The sequence below is a fragment of the Dermacentor silvarum genome, chromosome 1 (assembly GCF_013339745.2).
Source record: "Dermacentor silvarum isolate Dsil-2018 chromosome 1, BIME_Dsil_1.4, whole genome shotgun sequence".
Lineage (NCBI taxonomy): Eukaryota > Metazoa > Arthropoda > Arachnida > Ixodida > Ixodidae > Dermacentor > Dermacentor silvarum.
Window position 1 is genome coordinate 375,263,454 of NC_051154.1, and position 20,361 is coordinate 375,283,814.

Genomic DNA, 20,361 nt, shown 5'->3' on the forward strand with positions numbered 1-20,361 from the left:
TGCTAAGCGTTTGCGCGATTGCATACGTCATGTCGCAGCCACTCAATGATTAAAGGTGTGGCCTAGTGCGTGAACTAACATGTTGAGTTTTAGGTACTAAGCCGTTCAGGAGGTTGCCTTAGTGCCACACATGTACCTCTCATTGCGGCTCGCTATGTCTTGCAAGAAGTCTAGTCCCAAATGTCATGTATTACCAAATGTGCAGCAGGATTTCGCCTTCTTTTGTTAGAGGAGTGCAACACCTGCCGTATTTGTTGTGTTCATGGTTCTGTAAAATTGCTATTACATTGTATTAGCCGTGCGTCTCGTTTACAAAATTAAATGATGCATTCATGGTTTTATATATATCCTTGTATTACAAAATTCAAGCGTACTTTTTTTGCATATTCTGCCAATTTGTTGTAAAGTGTATGGGCTGCAGGCCCTGCGTCTGGCAGAGAAGCCTTATCATCCAAGACTATATTTGTGTTGTAGCAATTCAAAGTGACACCATTTCAGCGTGGGTCACAACACCAGTAATTTTGCATGTAAGTAGCGAATCTTAGTAGTTTATCAGTAAATGAACTGCAATTGCCCGAATGATAAGCAAGCAGTCATCAAAAAAGAATTCCTGCCTTACTATAACTAAGTCTATGCAGCGCAGTGTGTCGAAAAGCATTAGCTGGCGACCCCACCAAGGCAACCGAGCAGCGACAGCTCCCCATTGCGCAACCCCGCACGCTTCCGTCGCCACGGACTCCTCTGTTGCTCTCACGACACGTTATGCCACTAGCGTAGCAAAAAAAATAATAAAGCCAGAGCAAAGCCAAAAAAAAGTTTTTGAACCATAGCATGAAAACACGTTGTGTATTTTTCAGTTTTTTTATTAGGAAGGATTTTGTTTTCGTCAATGTTTTCATTAAACTGGCGCTCGGGCGGTCTAGGAGAAAAAATCGCGCGACAGATTTTGCTGATGCGATTCTCAACATATATTTTCGGCTACGATTTTTATCGATGACACGGTCTGGGACTTCACAGCTGGGGCGTTTAGAATGGAATGACCTTCGTGGAGAAGTTCACAGGAATATGGAGACTTGAAATGGTCAGAACTGGTCCAACAAGTTAATCCATAGCTTGGAGTCAGTGATGATCACCTTGATTATCCCGCTTTACACGGTATAAATTCATGCTGGATATGCAGAATTTAGCACTACTCACGGGAAAGTAGACCCTAGGTTCTTCCGGGTGCAGCGCTTTGCAGAATGCTTGGCCATCAAACAAATATCCGGGCAGTACTCCGGGTTGGAACCTTAGGTAGTCGAGTATAAAGCTCATTTCTAGACACTGCTGCTGTTTCAGCCTGAAACGACGACGTATTTAATGTGAAATGACTGTTTCAGTAAAAGAAACTAGGATGTTAACACTTTCGCACGTACAGCACAATCTGGCTTGTGAAAGATCAATTCTGCTCGATTGTCTGGTGAACAGAGGTAGGAAAAAATCTCGCAATTAGGGTGACAGCCATGGCCACGCGGCTGTACCCCGTACGGCACTCGGGCGTGAACAAATAGAGAGTTTTAGAATAGGGGCCCCAAGAGTTTGGGGCCGCAAAGAGCTTTGTGGGTGTTAGCGTTGGGGCATGCAGGAGTGAAGAGTTTTAGAATAGGGCTTTGTGTTTGCGAATAGCGTCCTGCGCTTGCAGCGCCACTAAGGTTTCAAAGAGAAACTATTAGAAATATTGAGACAAACTATACCATTTTATGATAAGAAGAGTAATTTTGACTTTCGTCTTTTCGCGTTTAATAACATTTTCGAGGTTATTTTAATAACAGCAAGCAATTTGTTGCGCTTAATTTGGAGTAACCAACTTTACGTGCCTTCACGAACCAAGCTAATCCATGTTAGGCCTACGAGCCATGAAATAGACAATCGAATTCGGAATCAGCGGCGTCTAATGAATCAATCTTCATTACACGCGTTAGTTGAGAGAAAGCGATAACCGCAGTCAGTTCTTCTAGCTTACGAACTTCACGCGTTACCACGAATCGAGCCCAATTTGGTGCTCGGTGAGAGCCGTCGCTTCGATGGGTGCCGCCATGGTTGTTGACGCAAAGCTTTTGGGGCCGCTATTGGGGCTCCCGCTAAATCGATGAAATTAGCGGCGAGAAGTTCAAGTGGCGCCCACTCGCGAGTGACGTCAAGGCCAAGATGCCGCTTACTCCGGCTCGCGCTGCTGCCGCGCTCACTCGTTGCCTTCGTGCATGCTTGGCGTATTGGTGACTCGAGCCGTACTTACTGAATTATATTTTGGCTTCTTTCTGCTGTCATGCGTGAACCGTGGTTTATTCTCAAAAACCGCGTGAATCTTGAGTGCGTGCGGCTGGGATATCGCAAGCTATGATGCGTTAAAGGGGTCTACTAGTTTTGCAGCATATATGCCGCGTATTTATCCAAACATTTGGCGTAAAAAGAATGTCTGCAAGCTCAACAAGCGAAGTTGTGTATGATGCTCCGCTAAACACCTAACATTCCCTTAGTAGTTAGCCATGAGAGGCATTGCATTTTACATGGAAGAAAGATCTTGGTATTTGGCGTCAACATTATCAATTGTATTAGGACACTGGCCAGAGAAGCTTTTATCGTGATTCTCATTGCTCTTGTGTGTGGTTCTAGTCAAATTTGGCCACTTTATTAATGCGTAAAAGGAAGTGTTAGGCGCGGATTTGGCATGAAAAAGTTTGCTAGTACTTTCACCGTTCTCTGAAACAGGTACCCAGAAAACGCATTGAATATGGCTGTTAACACGACGGCGCGTAATATATAGTATGTATACATACTTCACGAATACCATAACAGCTATCACCCGAGAGAAAATTTCGTGGTTAAGATCGAAAGCCAACCATTTGCAAGCGATCAAATTTTCATAATAGCCCTCAGTAGCCTTTATCGATAATATAACACACTTCTCCCGCAACGGAAACAACCGACCGTCGTTATGGGGAGGCATGGGTTGCTCGCGAAACCCATCAGTTCACTACAACTTTGAACTGAAACCATGAAGCTGTTTACAGCGGTAATTGCAATTCCTAAAGTATATTCGAGGCACTAGATTGCAGCTTAGGCCGCCTTAAAGAGGAAAATTCATGTACCTGCTGCCTCACGATGTCGCAACCTCCGTGGTTTAATTATACAAACTGAGAACTGTTTGCATCACCACTTCATAAAAGACCGCCTCACACAGCCGCCTCATAAAGAACACACCAAAGCCCTCATATGAATTCACTTGATTTTTGACCTCCACCAAGGAATAATGATATCTTCAATATGTCCCACACTGCTAATGAATGACGCTTCGGCTTCTTGCTAGCTGTTGTCATACGGTCCAAAAGGCATACTTCACTCAAACATTGGAGCCGAGCAGCCTGTGTCAGTTCACCACACACATTCGTCATGTCTGTTCCTCAAGCAACAAGGACCAGTAAATTGCTCAAGTGAGTTCAGCGTGTAGCACGCAGAAGAGAGTAAATATTGGTACATTCCTTTCCGTGTTCTGCAAACAACTGTAAGCCTCGATTAGATTTACTTCAAGTTACCGCCACTTAAAATTAACCGGTGAAGAACGGCCTAATTTTGAGAAGCAGTTAGAAAATTAAGTGGTGCTGGCAGAATCTAAATTGCAGTGTTAGCTAAAACCTCGTGTTCTGGCGAGCGTTTCTGTGAAGAAATGCACAAATTCGATATTATACCGTGAACTCCTCGTCGTGAGCAAACATGTTTTAGCAGGTTAAAATCAAGGTAAATGTTGTACAAGTCATATATAGGCAGTGTTTAACTGTGAAATGGTTGTTGCCCCATGGCAGTTATGATGTGATAACTGTATTCTTATGCGTTATATCTTCTTTGCGTTTATGCTTTTATTCCGTAGTCACTTGAGCGGCCGCGGCAAGGTGTAGAACCTCGCATGAAAAACCCAGAATGGGCTGGTCTGAGCTCCTTCCGCTGGCCCCCGGGCATTGCCTTGGAGAAATATATTGTCGTCTAAGAAATAAGCTTTTTGAACCAATTTTAAATTTTTGGGTTTTAGGTGCCAAAACCACCATATGATTATGAGGCACGCCGTAGTGGGAGACTCCGGATAACTTTGGAGCACCTGGGGTTCTTTAACGTGCTCCTAAATCTAAGTACAAGGGTGTTTTCTGCATTGGACCCCCATCGAAATGCGTCCGCCGTGGCCGGGATTTGATCCCGCGACCTCGTGCTGAGCAGCCCAACACCATAACCACTAAGCCATCATGGAGGGTCTTTTGAACAAATTTTCGCGAGCGAAGACGTCGCAGCCAACCGACCGCCGCTGCCGCATAGAATAAATAACTACCCGCACGCGAGACAGCGAAACGGGCGGGTGGACTGGCGAGTTCAGGAGGAATAGGGTACGGCCACGCTAGCGTCACCGCTAGCATGGCTGTACCCATAAGGCCATTTCACATGGCGCGATGGGGGCGAAAAAAATCGTTCTGTCGCGCACGTCGCAGAGCGATTTTCGCTGGCAGCTTTCACATGCGTCTTTGATCGCGCGATTCCCGTTGCAGCGACGCCCAAGGTTGCTCCCTGCTCACAAAGTATGCATGCCTGCATCGTTAAATAAAAACAGCATGGAAACTAGTCGAATATTACAATTTCATATTATTTTTTTAAATTGAATAGTAAACAATTTTTCAGCCTTTAAACGCGTTGAGACTTTGCGATGGCTTAGTCCGCAGCTGCGGCGAGTCAAAATGCTGCACAAAGCGCATAAGCGTGCGGCGTGGTGGGGTGGTTTTGTTTTGTACACTCTAGTCTCTTGCGGTACGATGGAAGCCACAACTCTTCTCCTGAAGGAGTATTTGCTTCTCCAAAAGAAGAAGCTACTATTAGGTGTGCAAGCGCCTGGCGGCGACGATCATGATGGCGACGATCATAAGGGTACGTGCCGTATGTTGAAGGCGGCGTCAGCTCCCGACCTAGACAGCATGCACCTTCTAAGGCATACTTCACTCAAACATTGGAGCCGAGCAGCCTGTGTCAGTTCACCACACACATTCGTCATGTCTGTTCCTCAAGCAACAAGGACCAGTAAATTGCTCAAGTGAGTTGAGCGTGTAGCACGCAGAAGAGAGTAAATATTGGTACATTCTTTTCCGTGTTCTGCAAACAACTGTAAGCCTCGATTAGATTTACTTCAAGTTACCGCCACTTAAAATTAACCGGTGAAGAACGGCCTAATTTTGAGAAGCAGTTAGAAAATTAAGTGGTGCTGGCAGAATCTAAATTGCAGTGTTAGCTAAAACCTCGTGTTCTGGCGAGCGTTTCTGTGAAGAAATGCACAAATTCGATATTATACCATGAACTCCAGAGACTCTTAAATGAATTGTGCGAGCTGGAGAAAAAGAAATTGTTGATGAAGCTCGAAAGCCAGAGGCGCTGGTGGGTACGTCCTATTTGGGAGAACCGGAAGCAGGAGTCGGAATTCTACACAACGGTGAGTTCCAACTTGTACATTTAAAGGAAGCTTTTGCTCCGGGGCTCCCATCTAAAAACATCGAAATTGAGAAATTGTTTGTGTTGTGCAGATGCCCTTGCTGATGTCGGGAGAGAAGGAATACTTCAGAAAGTATTACAGAATGGCGTCGCAGACCTTTGAAAACCTGCACTCGCTTGTCGAAGCAGGTTTGACAAGGCTTCATGCCGTGCGTGAACCACTGCCCTCACGTGCACGGCTCGCTATTGCACTTAGGTAAGCATGCTATAGCTAAGGAGCATTGGTCTCGGTCAGTGCCTGTCACCACTTCAGATGTAGTTATATTTCGCGTTACTGTTTTACCCGTTTTGACGCTGTAACTCTGATCTTCAGGAAGTTACACGGAAAGCTAATTCTGACTTATCTTTGTCTAAATATTCTGTTTCATTTCGGGAAGACGTCTTCATAAGCCACAAAAAATTGTTTCGCGCGTATACGCCTCGCACTGTGTTACATACAGGGTGTCCCAGCTATCACGCAGCACGATAAAAAAAAAAGAGGAACGCAGAATTGCCGCGCGACTGGCCGCTCGAGGCACTTTGCGTGTATTCGCGGGCTTCTTTCACGCTCGGAAAAACACTTTTATGTAGCACGTATTGAGCAACAGAAAGCTGTATTGGAAGTTTTTCATGTAGCTCTACAATTTTCTCATTGACACTTTGATAATTGGGACAGTACTTCTCGAGTTATATATAGATAACTAATTACAATTAGATAATGAAATTTTAGTAACGAAAAAATTGCTGCCGGCTACTTCACTGCACTGGAAACAATACGCAATAGGCTTGCTTCGCGCAACGCCGTTCCTCTTTTCTTAAATCGTGCTGCATGATAGCTGGGACACCCTGTATATAGGCAATGAAAGTGCTATTAACTCTACATTCATTATTCTTGTCTGTTCAAAATAGAAAAACAATGCAGAGCACGTAATGTTGTTCAAACCTTCATTAAACCTTGTGCTGTATTTTTGTATTCTTGCATGCAGACGGCACCACCTCCACGGAGGCAACCTTTGCCCTCGGTGATTGACGAAGAGCAGGGCGTCGCTCCTGTTATGTTTACATTTTGGAGCTGGGGTGGAGTTTTGACGACTAGAGGGGACGGACCGTGTGTGCATGTGTCTGTGTGTGAGAAGGACAGACGCTCTTCAGACCTGACAGAGCGGACAGTGTGCCCGTCCTGTGTACTTGTGAATTGTCCGTTCTTTTTGCACGGCTTGTCAATGTGTCTTATTACGCTGCGATGTTTTCCTTGTACTCCTGTATTGCTGAACATAATATAAGCTTCCTTTAATGTTTTCCTTTAAACCGTGTTCTTTTTTATCAATCTTTCATACCTTGTTCTTCCGGTACCTCGCATCTGGCATGTACATGCAAGATGTTGCTATTAGCTTCAGGGTTGGCATCTCAACAGAGGCGACCATTGTGTATCACGTGTGCAGCCTGCTGTGGAGAACACTGCAACCTTTGTACCTAAATGTACGCAATGAGCCACTGTACATGGAGGCGGTATATTACTGTAATGGTTACAAACTTCGACTCCGGCAGCTAGTTTTCAGCAGTACCTGTGTGCATAGACTAGCTTGCTTCGGTCACACTTCTATGGAACAATTTTTTTCCACAACCTAAGAGCTACTTTTTTTGTATGTGTGAAGGTGCCGACAACGGAAGCCTGGCAAGAGGTAGCGCAAGGATTCGAGGAAAAATGGAATTTCCCTCACTGTATTGGAGCTGTCGACGGCAAGAATGCTCAGATACAAGCCCATCATCATTCAGGCAGCTTGTATTACAACTACAAGGTAATTAATGCGGTAAGTAACATTTGCATAACATGTGCTTATGGTTTCATTTTCTTACAGGGAACATACTCCATCGTCCTCATGGCCGCGGTTGACAGCAATTTGAAATTCATATGTGTTGATGTTGGGGCTTATGGACGTGATGGTGGCACATTGTCAGCTTCTTGCTTTGGAAAATCTCTAGAAAAGGCCTTGCTCGGCCTTCCATCTCCGAAGCAGCTGCCTGGCACAAACATTGTTGCTCCTCACGTCTTCGTCGGGGACGAAGCATTTCAACTTCGTCCAGATTTTCTGCGGTCATATTATGGGAGGGCCCAGGATGAAAACAAGCGCTTCTTTAATTACCGTCTAAGCAGAGCCAGGTAACTAAAAGCACAAAATTTGCCCTTGCGTATGTTGAATTATTTTTTTACTTCAATTTGCAGGAGGTGCGTTGAAAATGCTTTTGGAGTGATAGCCTCCCGATTCAGGTTCTTTCGACGTGCCATCAATCTGCAACCACAAAATGCAGACTACGTTGTCATGGCGTGTTGTGTCCTGCACAACTTCTTGCGTGATGACGTGATCTACATGACGGCGAACTATGTCGACAGTGAAGATGCATATGGCAACATCACCAGTGGCCAATGGCGCACCACCCAGGACAGTGGCACCTCAGCAATGTTCAGTCTGCAACCTTCCACTGGGCACAACTATACAAGGACGGCAGCGCAAACAAGAGACCTTTTCTGCTCATACTTTGTGAGTAGGGAGGGTTCTGTGCCTTGGCAACGGGCATCTGCTGGCCTGCGGCCGTGAGAGACAAAACAAGTAGCCACCAGGTTTTGCTGGATGTGCTGTCTGCTAGCCGCTTCTTGTTTGACTTGTGGCACAGTGACACTTGCAATAGGTCACTAAATATATAAATGAAAAGAGACATTTCTGTGGTATTGAAATACGAGCACAAAAGGTGAATTTTGTACTTTGTGTACTCCACTTGTTTGAAGGAATAATGCGGCATATTGTGTCGCACTTAGCAGTCTAATGGAACAGTGCACATCAGTTGTATCTTTTATTTTACTTCCATGTTTTAACTTTTTGGTTTATTCATTTTTTATTACTGTATATCATTATTTTCATGTTATGCCCCCGCCCGCTTCTTCCCTTTGTGATATAATCAGTTAACACGCAAAACATGAACCACTTCATTCACGTTTAAAAGCTTCATTTACCTTGGTTTGTTGTATTGCCACTGGACTGCAAACTGACACAGAGTATTTAAAATAAAATTTATTGCTTCATTGGGGTAACAAGTTTTCGTAGTTATGAAATACAAAAGAATGTCCAATAGTCATACTGTATTTGGACCTCCGGTCATGGTTAGGTGGGGCGAGGAATTACCATATGGTAGCAAATTAAAGCGATATGACATTTAACAATGAGGTAAGAAAGTAGAAGAAATATAAGAGAAGAAGTTGAGCAGATATACACACAAAAAATACAAATAAAGAAAAATACAAGTGTGAGAGTATGTACAAATCTGTATAAAACGTGAACTACACGCAAATAACAAGCATAGAACAATGAAGCACATATATGTGTTCCAATACAAAGCCACTTCAGTTGAAAAATTTTTAAAAATATATTATTGCTCATCTTTTTTCATCTTTCATAGGATGCCAACCTACAAACAAGCGTCAAAAACAATTTGGCACAGTGATCAAGAACAATAAAAAAGACTTCACAGTTAATAAACAGTTTATATGTTGTGCTGATCTCCACACTGGAGTAAACAAACGTTATCAGCCGGGAACTATTTTCTTGCACTGTTGCCTTTTCTGTAGTTAAATTGACTACACCTGTACTATTTCTAATTTATAATTAGCAGACTAGGATAATTGCCGGTGCTATAGGATGCTACAACGTTTTGCAGCTCTAGCCGCAGGTGCTGCTGCATGTGATTAGGTGTTTGTTTCATAGCTGGCACAAGTGATAGCACAAAATCAGTTACGTCGTCCATTGAATGACTTGCTGTGAGGGCGCCCTTTATGGCTTCGATTCGAAGATCGATTGCCTCGATTTCCTTCCTAGTTTTTTGTTGCTTTCTTGCCCGTCGCTCTGTCGCCTCACTCGAGGTCACAGATGAGTCCTTGCTTGCGTATGGAGTTGTTTTAGGGGAGGATCCAGGCGAGGTAAACATATCTTCAAAAATTTCTGTTTCACAATGTTCCTCAGGGATGACCACCATTTCTTCTGCTACGGCGCTTTCACTTTGAGAATTGATTTCTTCGGGTGAAACATTGCTGTTGCTCTTGCGTAATATACATGTAGCTTATTAATGAGCACTCGTACATTTAAACATGCAGTTGCTCTTACCGGCGTGGTTCAAACAAATCTGTGATGAACCTCAGCCTTGCCATGTGTGGCCAGTTGCTGGATTTGCTTTTCTTTGTGGCACCTGAGTCACTCCTGTGCTCATCTTTAAGGTCTTTCAATTTGCGTCGAAATGTATCTTTTAGGTTTCTCAAACGGCTTTGCACTTCATCCATGGTCACTTAAAAAAATTCGAAGCAATGTAACGAAATGTAAACGCATAAATTACGTGCAGAAATTTCTTCTCTGTATAAGTGTGTCACCTAATAAGTAGCGCAATCTCTAAAAAATGCCATCAGCTGATTCATGATCGCATTTCAATGTTCCCGGAACCGGGCCGCGTCCTTCAGTGGGTGGTCCAAAAAATAGCAGGGGAAATTTAAAAAGGAACCTTGAAATATCAACACCTGGCATTCTGCGACACCTCACACAATTGAAATAGTTTACCTAAACTTGGCATGCTGAGCAGGCTTATATTTGCTTGTATTTCTTCATTTCTTCGTGGCCGATCCCTCGTTGTGGTTATGTGCCATAGTACAGAAATCATAATCATCGGGAAGCGACGATCATGTAAAAGAAGTAGCTGGCGCTGACCATATGTATAGCGGACAAATTTGATATACAGGGTGTTTCAGCGAACGCTTTCAAAATTTATTTAAGGTTGCCTGAGGCAGATAGCTCAATTAGTTAATGAGCTGGTCTACTCGAAGAGGCGGACATTACTTGCACAAAAAATTGCAATGCATAATCGACTAATCAACAAAAAGTCACTAATTAAGTTTTTAACTAATTATCTGATGGCTCATATTGTAATTTACAAATTGTAGCCGTGGAGTTCACAAGGCGGATCCACTTGGAAATAATTCTCAGGATGACACCAGTTTCGAGATAATAATTCCCGAACTTTGCGGAGAAATGCATTGGCGTTTTTGTTAAGCAACTAACTGGAAGCTTGCGTGAAGCTCGTGAAAAAGCTTGCGTGAAGTAATTGTTACAATCTCTGCAGGGCTTTTAAAAAATCCTACAAATTAGTAGTGTATTTTAGAGGTTTTAGAGGTTCCTGTGATATAATAGAGGATACTGTGTGAGTTTTTCAATGCCACGTTGTAAACGTATAGTTCTGTTTTCCAAAAGTTTTGCTATCTTTAAAAACTTTTGTAAGAAAATTGACGCCCTAAATAAACACTCCGCTTACCACAGTCACTAGATTTAAACTTTTTTTATAAAATGCAACAAATCTCATCAAATTCAGTGCAGTGATTGCTGAGAAAACCGATTTCTAAGTTCCTGTGTATGGTAGGAGTCCATTTATATACATGGGAAGAAATGAAAAGGCAGAACACATACCATTAGGGTCGATGGTCCTCATAGCTGCCAGCACTTCTTCCCACAACGCTGACCTGTTCGTGGTCGTCTTGTAGTCATTAAGCGCGGCGTTCCACAAAAGGGGACGCATCGCGACTTGATCGATTAAAACATCGTTGAAACTTGCGCGCGACATTGCTCCACTGAGCTTCAAGCACGTGGTAAAACAGGAAAGGGCCTATTTCGTCGGCGCTTGCTGTTACGTCACGTTTCTCTTCCAGCGTGGTAAAACAGGAAAGCGTTTATTTCGACGGCGCCTGCTGTTACGACACGTTGCTCCGCCCACATCGCGCCGATCGCTGCGACTCAGCGACGGCAATTCCAACATGTTGGAATCCCGTCGCGGAGAGTCCGCGACGTCGCGGCGGTCGCTGAGTGACGGAATTGGCTGAGTCGATGTGTGAAAATATCGCTATGTGAAACGGCCTATAGAGTGCCTCGATGCGCGCGCCCCGCGGCGCGCGCGGACATCAAGGCACCCTAAGGAAGAAGCGGCTGCAGCGCCTCTAGCGGGCGCATTTGTGGGCAACAGTAGCCGCTTCAGAGGAGAGCATAGGAAGGATGGGCGAGTGAGCCCACTAGAAAAGCTTCTAGAACACTGTAGTTTATGTTACTCTGTGGTTTATCTGCGTGTGCGAAGCCTCTGCGATGCAATGCGAATAAGAGCGCGCTGCACAGCGACGCAATTCATCGCTTGTCATCGCTTCCCCAGTGAGGCTCCCTCCTTGGGCATGTACAGCCTTCCGCATTTTTAGCAATATCGCACGAGAACACTATAATATAGTCGTACGTCGTCCTGAAGGGAACATCGCATTGGAGAACTCTTGCACAGGAGAGTGCTTATTGCACTTGATAGTACTTCTGCCTGTCTCCATAATTATCGCCGCTTAAATGCGCTAAAATTATAAAGCGTGATGGGCGCTCGCGCGATATAGCGAAAATGCGGGAGGCTGTAGGAATGCGGGAGGCACCCCTCAAAGTACTTGCCAATTGCCTCTGCTGCTAAGCTAACAGCGATAACAGATGGATATCGTAACAACAGCGCAGCAATCCCATTTTGGCGGGTGAGGGCTCTTGTGTGCAGTTATGAAATTAGACTTCGAACGCAGGAACGTGTTGCAACTGTTTAGTGTGCAGTGCTCGCGATGAAATTATGACATTGCACTGGGTCCTGAAAAGCGAGCGATTCCCGATGCTGGCCGTGTCTGCGACACTGCGGTTCCAATACATCACCAATGGCAGAGCAGCCATCTCAAACGACAGCTGCGATACGTTGTCGTTGGAAAACACTACGCACTCCTCAGCATAGTCGTTGACCACGGCACATTGACGCCTTGAAAGCAGCTACAGTGACGGTCCGGTAACTATTTGCTGTGCGCTACGTCGCCACAATGCAGGCAATGAACCGTGTTCTGGGGCCATCCCAGCCCAAGAAGATACATGCATAAGCCAGCGAAAGTTGACGCTTTGTGTTTGATAGTGGTGCTCAGTACATCACCGTTGACAGTGTGTTGTGTGTGTTTTATTTCGGCGTTCAAGATTGTTAATGGGTCTCTCAGCTCAGCGCCGCGTCGCTGTTGCCGAAAATTAAGTTGGGCGCGGCCCAACCATGGTGGGTGCGTGCACAAGAATTACATGCCTCGCGCGGGGCGTGCCTATGGTTATGATTGACAGGCGAACTCGTGCGAAACTCGTACATTGCGAAACCCCCCTTGAGTTGAACTCGGCATGACGGCGCAGCAGCAGCCTGTGTCATCACATCCAGTGACAGCAAGCGTCAATATAACCGTCTGGAACCCTTCGCCTACATGACCGACGTAGACTTTCAGCGTACTTTTCGCCTTTGCAAAACGTCAGTGCGCTGGCTGTGTGACGAGTTAGGCGAAGTTCCTCGTCTGCGGAGACGGCGTGGCGGGAAAATTATGCTTTCTGAGCACGGATTGGTGTGACTATGCTGCGGAGGAAGAGTTCGTGCGATCGCTTCGGCTCTCTCCGGCTTCAAGCGCTGTGAGTCCACCGCGCCCCAGCGACAGGCCAGGTCCGCCGGCGTCATCGGAGCACTGCGGCACTTGCAAGCACCTGGGGTTCAATCCGGACCAACCAACCTGTTGGTTGGTCCCATTGTAGTGGTCACATTGTACAGAAAGACTCAGAATGGACTCCGGGCTGCCTTCCGGTGCAACAGGTACTGAAAGCAGTTTTCGCAGTTACACGGTAGCGCTACACTGTGCGGGCCGAGAGGCGAAGGAAGTTACTTCGCCAACACGTATCGCCTCGGCCGTCCGAACATCCACCTCTCCAGGCAGCAAGTGATTTGGCTCAAGTACTGCGTGAGCAATAGCGTAGACGTGTGGCTGTTAAAGGCGATGACCGGCGACTTGTTTGCTCTATCGGAGCATGCCATCGCCGACTGGAGGAACTACACTCGTGACGTCATGAGGGACGAGCTATTGGCGCGACCTCCACTGGGTGGCCCCGGGAAGATAGCGCAAATAGACGAGTGCCTTCTTCGCGGCAAGCAAAAGTACAACCGAGGCCGCCTGATCACGGGCGATAACGTTCCGCAGAGCTGCAAAAATTACGGCGGTGATAAAAAGATCGTCGACCATGGTTCTTCCGCATGGTCTGCGCGGCGACAGGGGTGCTGCGATTTTCAAGGTCGACCGACGACACGCGGCGACGCTAGGCCCCATTATTGCAGCCAATGTTCACCCGGGGACCATTATTCATAGGGACGAAGGGGCCGCATACAACTGTATCCCAAATTTAGTGGATGCTATCGGGGCGAGCCTCAATCTGCATTGGGAGACAGTCAACCACAGCGTGAACTTTCTGGACCCCATCACAGAAGTTCACACGCAAAAAATATAAAGTTATTGTGAAAAAGTGAAGCGCCACCTCGTCAACGGTGGGTACAGGGTAACTGCACCACTGCTGGAGTCCCACCTGGGATGGATGTGGTGGCAGTCAATTAACGGCCCCGTGTGCCGCAAAGACCCTTTATTGCGTTTGTTAGAAGCCACGGATCACTGGGGGCTACGCAGTATGAAAACTCCTGCGGTAGTTAGAAGCCATCGCTCGGCGCTACCCAGTATGGAGGTGCTTCACAAAGTAAAAGAAAATAAAGGCTAGTTTTGTGACCCTTCACTTGTATGAGTGCTTTCCGACATTCCTCAGTGCTTACACGGTAAGCGTGCGGCAAACCACTTCTGCGCTAGCCAACGCTCACTTCGTCTTGCAGCCTTACTTTAGCGCGAGCAACGAGCGATCTGTTGAAAGCACAGTTTGAAAACCAGGCGCACACCAATCTGTGCTCGGAAATGGGAACGCAAACGCGTAGCGAGCCGCACCAATTCAATCCAGAGGAAAGAGAAGGAGCAACGAGGCGATCTGTTGAAAGCCCAGTGCGAAAACCAAGCGCACACTAATCTGTGCTCGTAAATGCGGGCGCAAGCACGTAGCGAGCCGCGCCAATCCAATCCAGAGAAAAGAGGAGGAGGGAGAGCCTCCCCTCGTGGTATAACGCGAAACGTATTAAACTACTAATTAGTCTAATGCACATTCAGTGTACATCTTGTAAACTTCAAAATGCTCATAGACCACGTTCAAGTGACTAATATTATTGTACTAAATGCGTTTATTTTATAACTTGCTTATGCCTGTAATGCACTCGGTGGAACGACAAACAAGTGAAAGAAGGCACGATCATGCGCCGGCGGTATGATCATGTGAGCCCCAGTTTGTCGACCGCCGATATCATAACGCCCAAGGTATAGTAGCCATCCAGAGTGAATCTAGATAAACCAATGAAACTGGAGGCATGCCGACGGACAAACTTTGTCTTGGTACCATTAGTTCGTTCATCTTGGGGCGTCGCTAGAGCTCGTGAGCCCTCCCGAGTTACGCCAATCTCGGCGCATCCTGCATAGCACCCCTGGTGAAGTTTTAGTCTTTAAATTGAGAAGCATAGGCACCACGCCTGATAATCATACGATGTCAGAGTGAATATGACATGACGTGGTATCGGCGCATGCGCCATCGCAAGCTTTTGGGAAAATGCTCTGAAAGTAAACATTAAAATGCCAAGCGATTATTTGATTATCGCTAACAATGGTGTCGTTATGGATAATTTCATTAATGACCTCTTTTTTCCGACACATCTTGGGCCTGAATTTTTCAGGGCCCGTTTGGATAAAGTCTGGCAGCGTAGGTTGAAAATAGTTCTGCTTTTCACGGCTTACAGATTGGTTGAATGGGGTCTGATTTGTTCGGATAATGCTGTGGGAGGCACCGCGCCGTTTTACCGACTTTAGTTTTCATTTTCTTGTGCAAGATGTCACGCGTTATCCATGGGTTCTTTTCTCCCTTTTTTCGTTTTATTTGGCACAAAGTTCTCTATGCCGTACAAATATAACTGTTTAAATTTAACCTATAGCTCTGAAACATCAGACCCACCAAAACTGCTGAGGTTAAGATCCAGGTATTTTAAAATACCCTCATCTTTCGCACGAAAAAAAATTTCAATTCACTGTTTTTATAGGAGCACTACTTCGCGCTTTTAGAAGGCATGAGAACTTCACTATGTAGTGGTCTGAAAGACCTGGTTCGACTGACACAGAAAATGTTTCCGTACATGGGCTTACAAAAACAAGATCCAATATTGAGGATAAACTGCCTTGAATGCGAGTAGTCGCTTAACCACTTGCTGCAGATTCCTACACAACATTGTCTAGTATATTCTGAACAAGCACGCTATGCTCACGAGAAGCAAAGTGATCGTTTCAATGAACACCAGGAAGGTTAAATTCGCCACCAGTAATTATTTTCTGCTGTGCGAAATTCGACATGTGTTCTTATAGATCATGCAAAAACTGCGGGGGTGCATCTGGAGAACGGTATACTGTGAAGAGCAATAAAGAAAAGCCCCAGCATGACAACTTTAAAGAAATATTTTCATGATTGTCGATTTTTCATAGATAACAAACGACTGCTGGAATGTTATGTTTAATTAAGACGGTGACGCCACCACCTCTTGTGTTCCTATGCCGCCTAAAAATATGCTGCGAAAGCGGAAAGATGCTGTTGTCATGTATGCCATCACGGAGCCAAGTTTCCGTGATCACGGTGAGATGAGGACTGTATCCCAGAATGATGGCTTCAAGCTGATCACTTCTATTCACAACACTGCACGCGTTAATATTTAATAGACGCAGCTCTTCAACACATGAAGTTTCCTGTCAATTTTCGCTAAAGGTAGTTTGACGACTAACCAATCCTACCCTAGAATTGGCGTCATCATTCAGCATATAGGTCTTTGTGTATGCACAGTTTATCATGCAGAAGAGGAGTCACTTTCTTGCCCTGTTGCTTTTCTATTTTGGCGCTTTGCCATAACAGCTTGCGTTTTTTTGTGTGTCTGCCGAATAATCATTCTGAATGAAAATTTTTGTTCTCTTGAGTTTTCGTTAGTTTTTAAGGACTTTCTCTTTTTGGTTCTAATTTTGAAAGACTACAATCACTGACCTTTTCTTCCCGCCTTTCCAATGCGACGTATTTTTGTGATTGAGCAGTATGTTACGTTGAGTTTATTACAAAAAAAGATATTCAATCACTTTTGTGCGCAGAGCTGTCTCATTTTCACCCCTGTCTTCTTGTATGCGAAATATATCGAGATTTGAGTGTCTTCTCCTGTCTTCAAGGTCTACTACTTTAGCTTGAAGCAACTTTACTCTCTGTTCTAGGCTGTCTACTCGCGAAACACGGCTTTCCAAATCGCTGAAACGTTCATTTAGGTGAGGAATCATTTTTCCTATGACGGTCTGCTGATTTCTAAGGGTGGCTATCTCTGTGACTAGCTTGTTCTGCACTTCTAATAGTTGAGTCAATAAAGCTTCCGTGTTAGGAACCGGGTTCACTTCAATGTCCCCACGCAATAAAAGTTTCCATGCACAAATAACTTCGCATGCAATATCAAGGCACTGGCGTGGGCACGGCAGGACCTGGAGGCCAGGGTTGTCGCTTTTGACAGCGCCATAGTGAACACTAACTTGCATAAAGCAGAAGAACGGCTTGTGAGGCCACATTGCGAGGATCGGTCCGCCACACCCACTAAAGTCACAGCGATGCAGCATGTCCCTTATGAAGAAGTTCGAAGAAATCACATGTGAGGTATCCGTAGGTGTCATATTGATATCGTTCAGCCAAGTGCAAAGCTGACACGGTGCATGGTGTGCCACTGAATCCATCAGCAACGCGCTGAGTTGAATCTGCTCCGGTAGAAGGTTACTTGCGCAAGTTGGGTTAATAAAGCCGGCATAAAGCAGAAGAACGGCTTGCGAGGCCACATTGCGAGGATCGGTCCGCCACACCCACTAAAGTCACAGCGATGCAGCATGTCCTTTATGAAGAAATTCCAAGAAGTCACATGGGAGGGAGCCGTAGCTGTCATGTTGATATTGTGCAGCCAAGAGCTCAGCTGACACGGTGCATGGTGTGCCGCTGAATCCATCAGCAACGCGCTGAGTGGAATCTGCTCCGGTGGAAGGTAACTTGCGCAAGTTGGGTTAATAAAGCCTGCATAAATCAGAAGAACGGCTTGTGAGGCCACATTGCGAGGATCGGTCCGCCACACTCACTAAAGTCACAGCGATGCAGCATGTCCCTTATGAAGAAATTCGAAGAAGTCACATGGGAGGGAGCGGTAGCTGCCATGTTGATATCGTGCAGCCAAGAGCACAGCTGACATGGTGCATGGTGTGCCACTGAATACATCAGCAACGCGCTGAGTTGAATCTGCTCCGGTAGAAGGTTACTTGCGCAAGTTGGTTTAATAAAGCCTGCATAAATCAGAAGAACGGCTTGCGAGGCAACATTGCGAGGATCGGTCCGCCACACCCACTAAAGTCACAGCGATGCAGCATGTCCTTTATGAAGAAATTCGCAGAAGTCACATGGGAGGGAGCCGTAGCTGTCATGTCGATATCGTGCAGCCAAGAGCACAGCTGACACGGTGCATGGTGTGCCACTGAATCCATCAGCAACGCGCTGAGTTGAATCTGCTCCGGTGGAAGGTAACTTGCGCAAGTTGGGTTAATAAAGCCTGCATAAATCAGAAGAACGGCTTGTGAGGCCACATTGCGAGGATCGGTCCGCCACACTCACTAAAGTCACAGCGATGCAGCATGTCCCTTATGAAGAAATTCGAAGAAGTCACATGGGAGGGAGCGGTAGCTGCCATGTTGATATCGTGCAGCCAAGAGCACAGCTGACATGGTGCATGGTGTGCCACTGAATCCATCAGCAACGCGCTGAGTTGAATCTGCTCCGGTAGAAGGTTACTTGCGCAAGTTGGTTTAATAAAGCCTGCATAAATCAGAAGAACGGCTTGCGAGGCAACATTGCGAGGATCGGTCCGCCACACCCACTAAAGTCACAGCGATGCAGCATGTCCTTTATGAAGAAATTCGCAGAAGTCACATGGGAGGGAGCCGTAGCTGTCATGTCGATATCGTGCAGCCAAGAGCACAGCTGACACGGTGCATGGTGTGCCACTGAATCCATCAGCAACGCGCTGAGTTGAATCTGCTCCGGTAGAAGGTTACTTGCGCAAGTTGGGTTAATAAAGCCTGCATAAATCAGAAGAACGGCTTGTGAGGCCACATTGCGAGGATCGGTCCACCACACCCACTAAAGTCACAGCGATGCAGCATGTCACTTATGAAGAAATTCGAAGAAGTCACATGGGAGGGAGCCGTAGCTGCCATGTTGATATCGTGCAGCCAAGAGCGCAGCTGACACGGTGCATGGTGTGCCACTGAATCCATCAGCAACGCGCTGAGTTGAATCTGCTCCGGTGGAAGGTTACTTGCGCAAGTTGGGTTAATAAAGCCTGCTAAAGCAGAAGAGCGGCTTGCGAGGCCACATTGCGAGGATCGGTCGGTCACACCCACTAAAGTCGCAGCGATGCAGCATGTCCTTTATGAAGAAATTCGCAGAAGTCACATGGGAGGGAGCCGTAGCTGTCATTTCGATATCGTGCAGCCAAGAGCACAGCTGACACGGTGCATGGAGTGCCACTGAATCCATCAGCAACGCGCTGAGTTGAATCTGCTCCGGTAGAAGGTTACTTGCGTAAGTTTGGTTAATAAAGCCTGCTAAAGCAGAAGAACGGCTTGTGAGGCCACATCGCGAGGATCGGTCGGCCACACCCACTTAAGTCGCAGCGATGCAGCATGTCCTTTATGAAGAAATTCGAAGAAGTCACATGGGAGGGAGCCGTAGGTGTCATATTGATATGGTTCAGCCAAGTGCACAGCTGACACGGTGCATGGTGCGCCGCTGAATCCATCAGCAACGCGCTGAGTTGAATCTGCTCCGGTGGAAGGTTGCGCAAGTTGGGTTAATAAAGCCGGCATAAAGCAGAAGAACGGCTTGTGAGGCCACATTGCGAGGTCGTGCCATCATCGTTATTCCAGCTTCGTCAAACGGTTCGCATCATACCGTCGTCGTCGCGCCGTCTTCATCATACATTCGTCGTCATCCCATTGTCCTCATGCCGTCACCCTGACGCTGTCACCTTTATAGAAGGCAGCGCTGTCCAGCTACGACTCGACGGACCAGCTCAACCTGGTCAACCGAGCGAGAAGGGCAGCTAAGTCCGCTGGACTCCTGGACTGAGGGGACCAGCCACTGCAGAGCGGAGGAGCTACCTACGCTCGCGTGCTCTTTTTACATAAAGTTTCTTCTCTCTCTCTCTCATTTCAGAATCTGCATCTCATTTTCGACCTGCCGTTGTCGTCATACCACCTTTGTCATTTCATCGACGTCATTCCTTCGTATTTTCATCATCGGTACTTCCTGATCGTCATACAGTCTTTGTCATGCTGTCATTCTCACGGGTAATCTTGGCAAGCGAGTTACATAGCAAAGTTGGATTGTACCGGAGGCACTGTACGCCGCATGTAGCTGAAGCAATGGAAGTCTCAGAATGACTACTAAAGATTTTAACTAAACGTGACTTCAACAATACAGTATGTCGCTATGTTGCTTGAATGCTAATAGCATTACCATCGAAAGTCATCGTTGGATAGATTTTGCCGCAATTTCTTTAGCAAAGCTTTCATTGCCTTTTCATTCAATTATCCTGCTGCTGCTGCTGGCTGCGGTCTTGACCAATGCAAAGGTCAGGCTGAAAGTAATGTCACCGTCCCACGTCGTCGTCGTACCATTGTCATACCTGCTGGCTACTGGTTATAATATTGTGCTGCTGAACAAAGCTGTTGCAAACAAGCTGTAAGCTTTAGGAGAATTG

The 20,361-nt window shown here is 46.2% G+C and overlaps 2 protein-coding genes across 2 annotated transcripts in view; one reads left to right on the forward strand and one right to left on the reverse strand.

Annotated features, from left to right (window-relative positions):
- LOC119437468 (A disintegrin and metalloproteinase with thrombospondin motifs 8-like) overlaps positions 1–20,361 on the reverse strand; it is a 257,356-nt gene that overhangs the window by 14,642 nt on the left and 222,353 nt on the right. The window contains exon 12 of the mRNA XM_049660591.1: positions 1,198–1,339. Within this exon, the coding sequence (XP_049516548.1) occupies positions 1,198–1,339 (142 nt within the window). The remainder of the gene's footprint in view (positions 1–1,197; positions 1,340–20,361) is intronic.
- On the forward strand, positions 7,395–8,132 carry LOC119445704 (uncharacterized). The gene is made up of 2 exons (XM_049660592.1): positions 7,395–7,696; positions 7,760–8,132. The coding sequence occupies exons 1-2, from the start codon at positions 7,416–7,418 to the stop codon at positions 8,130–8,132; spliced, it is 654 nt and encodes a 217-aa protein (XP_049516549.1). The 5' UTR covers positions 7,395–7,415.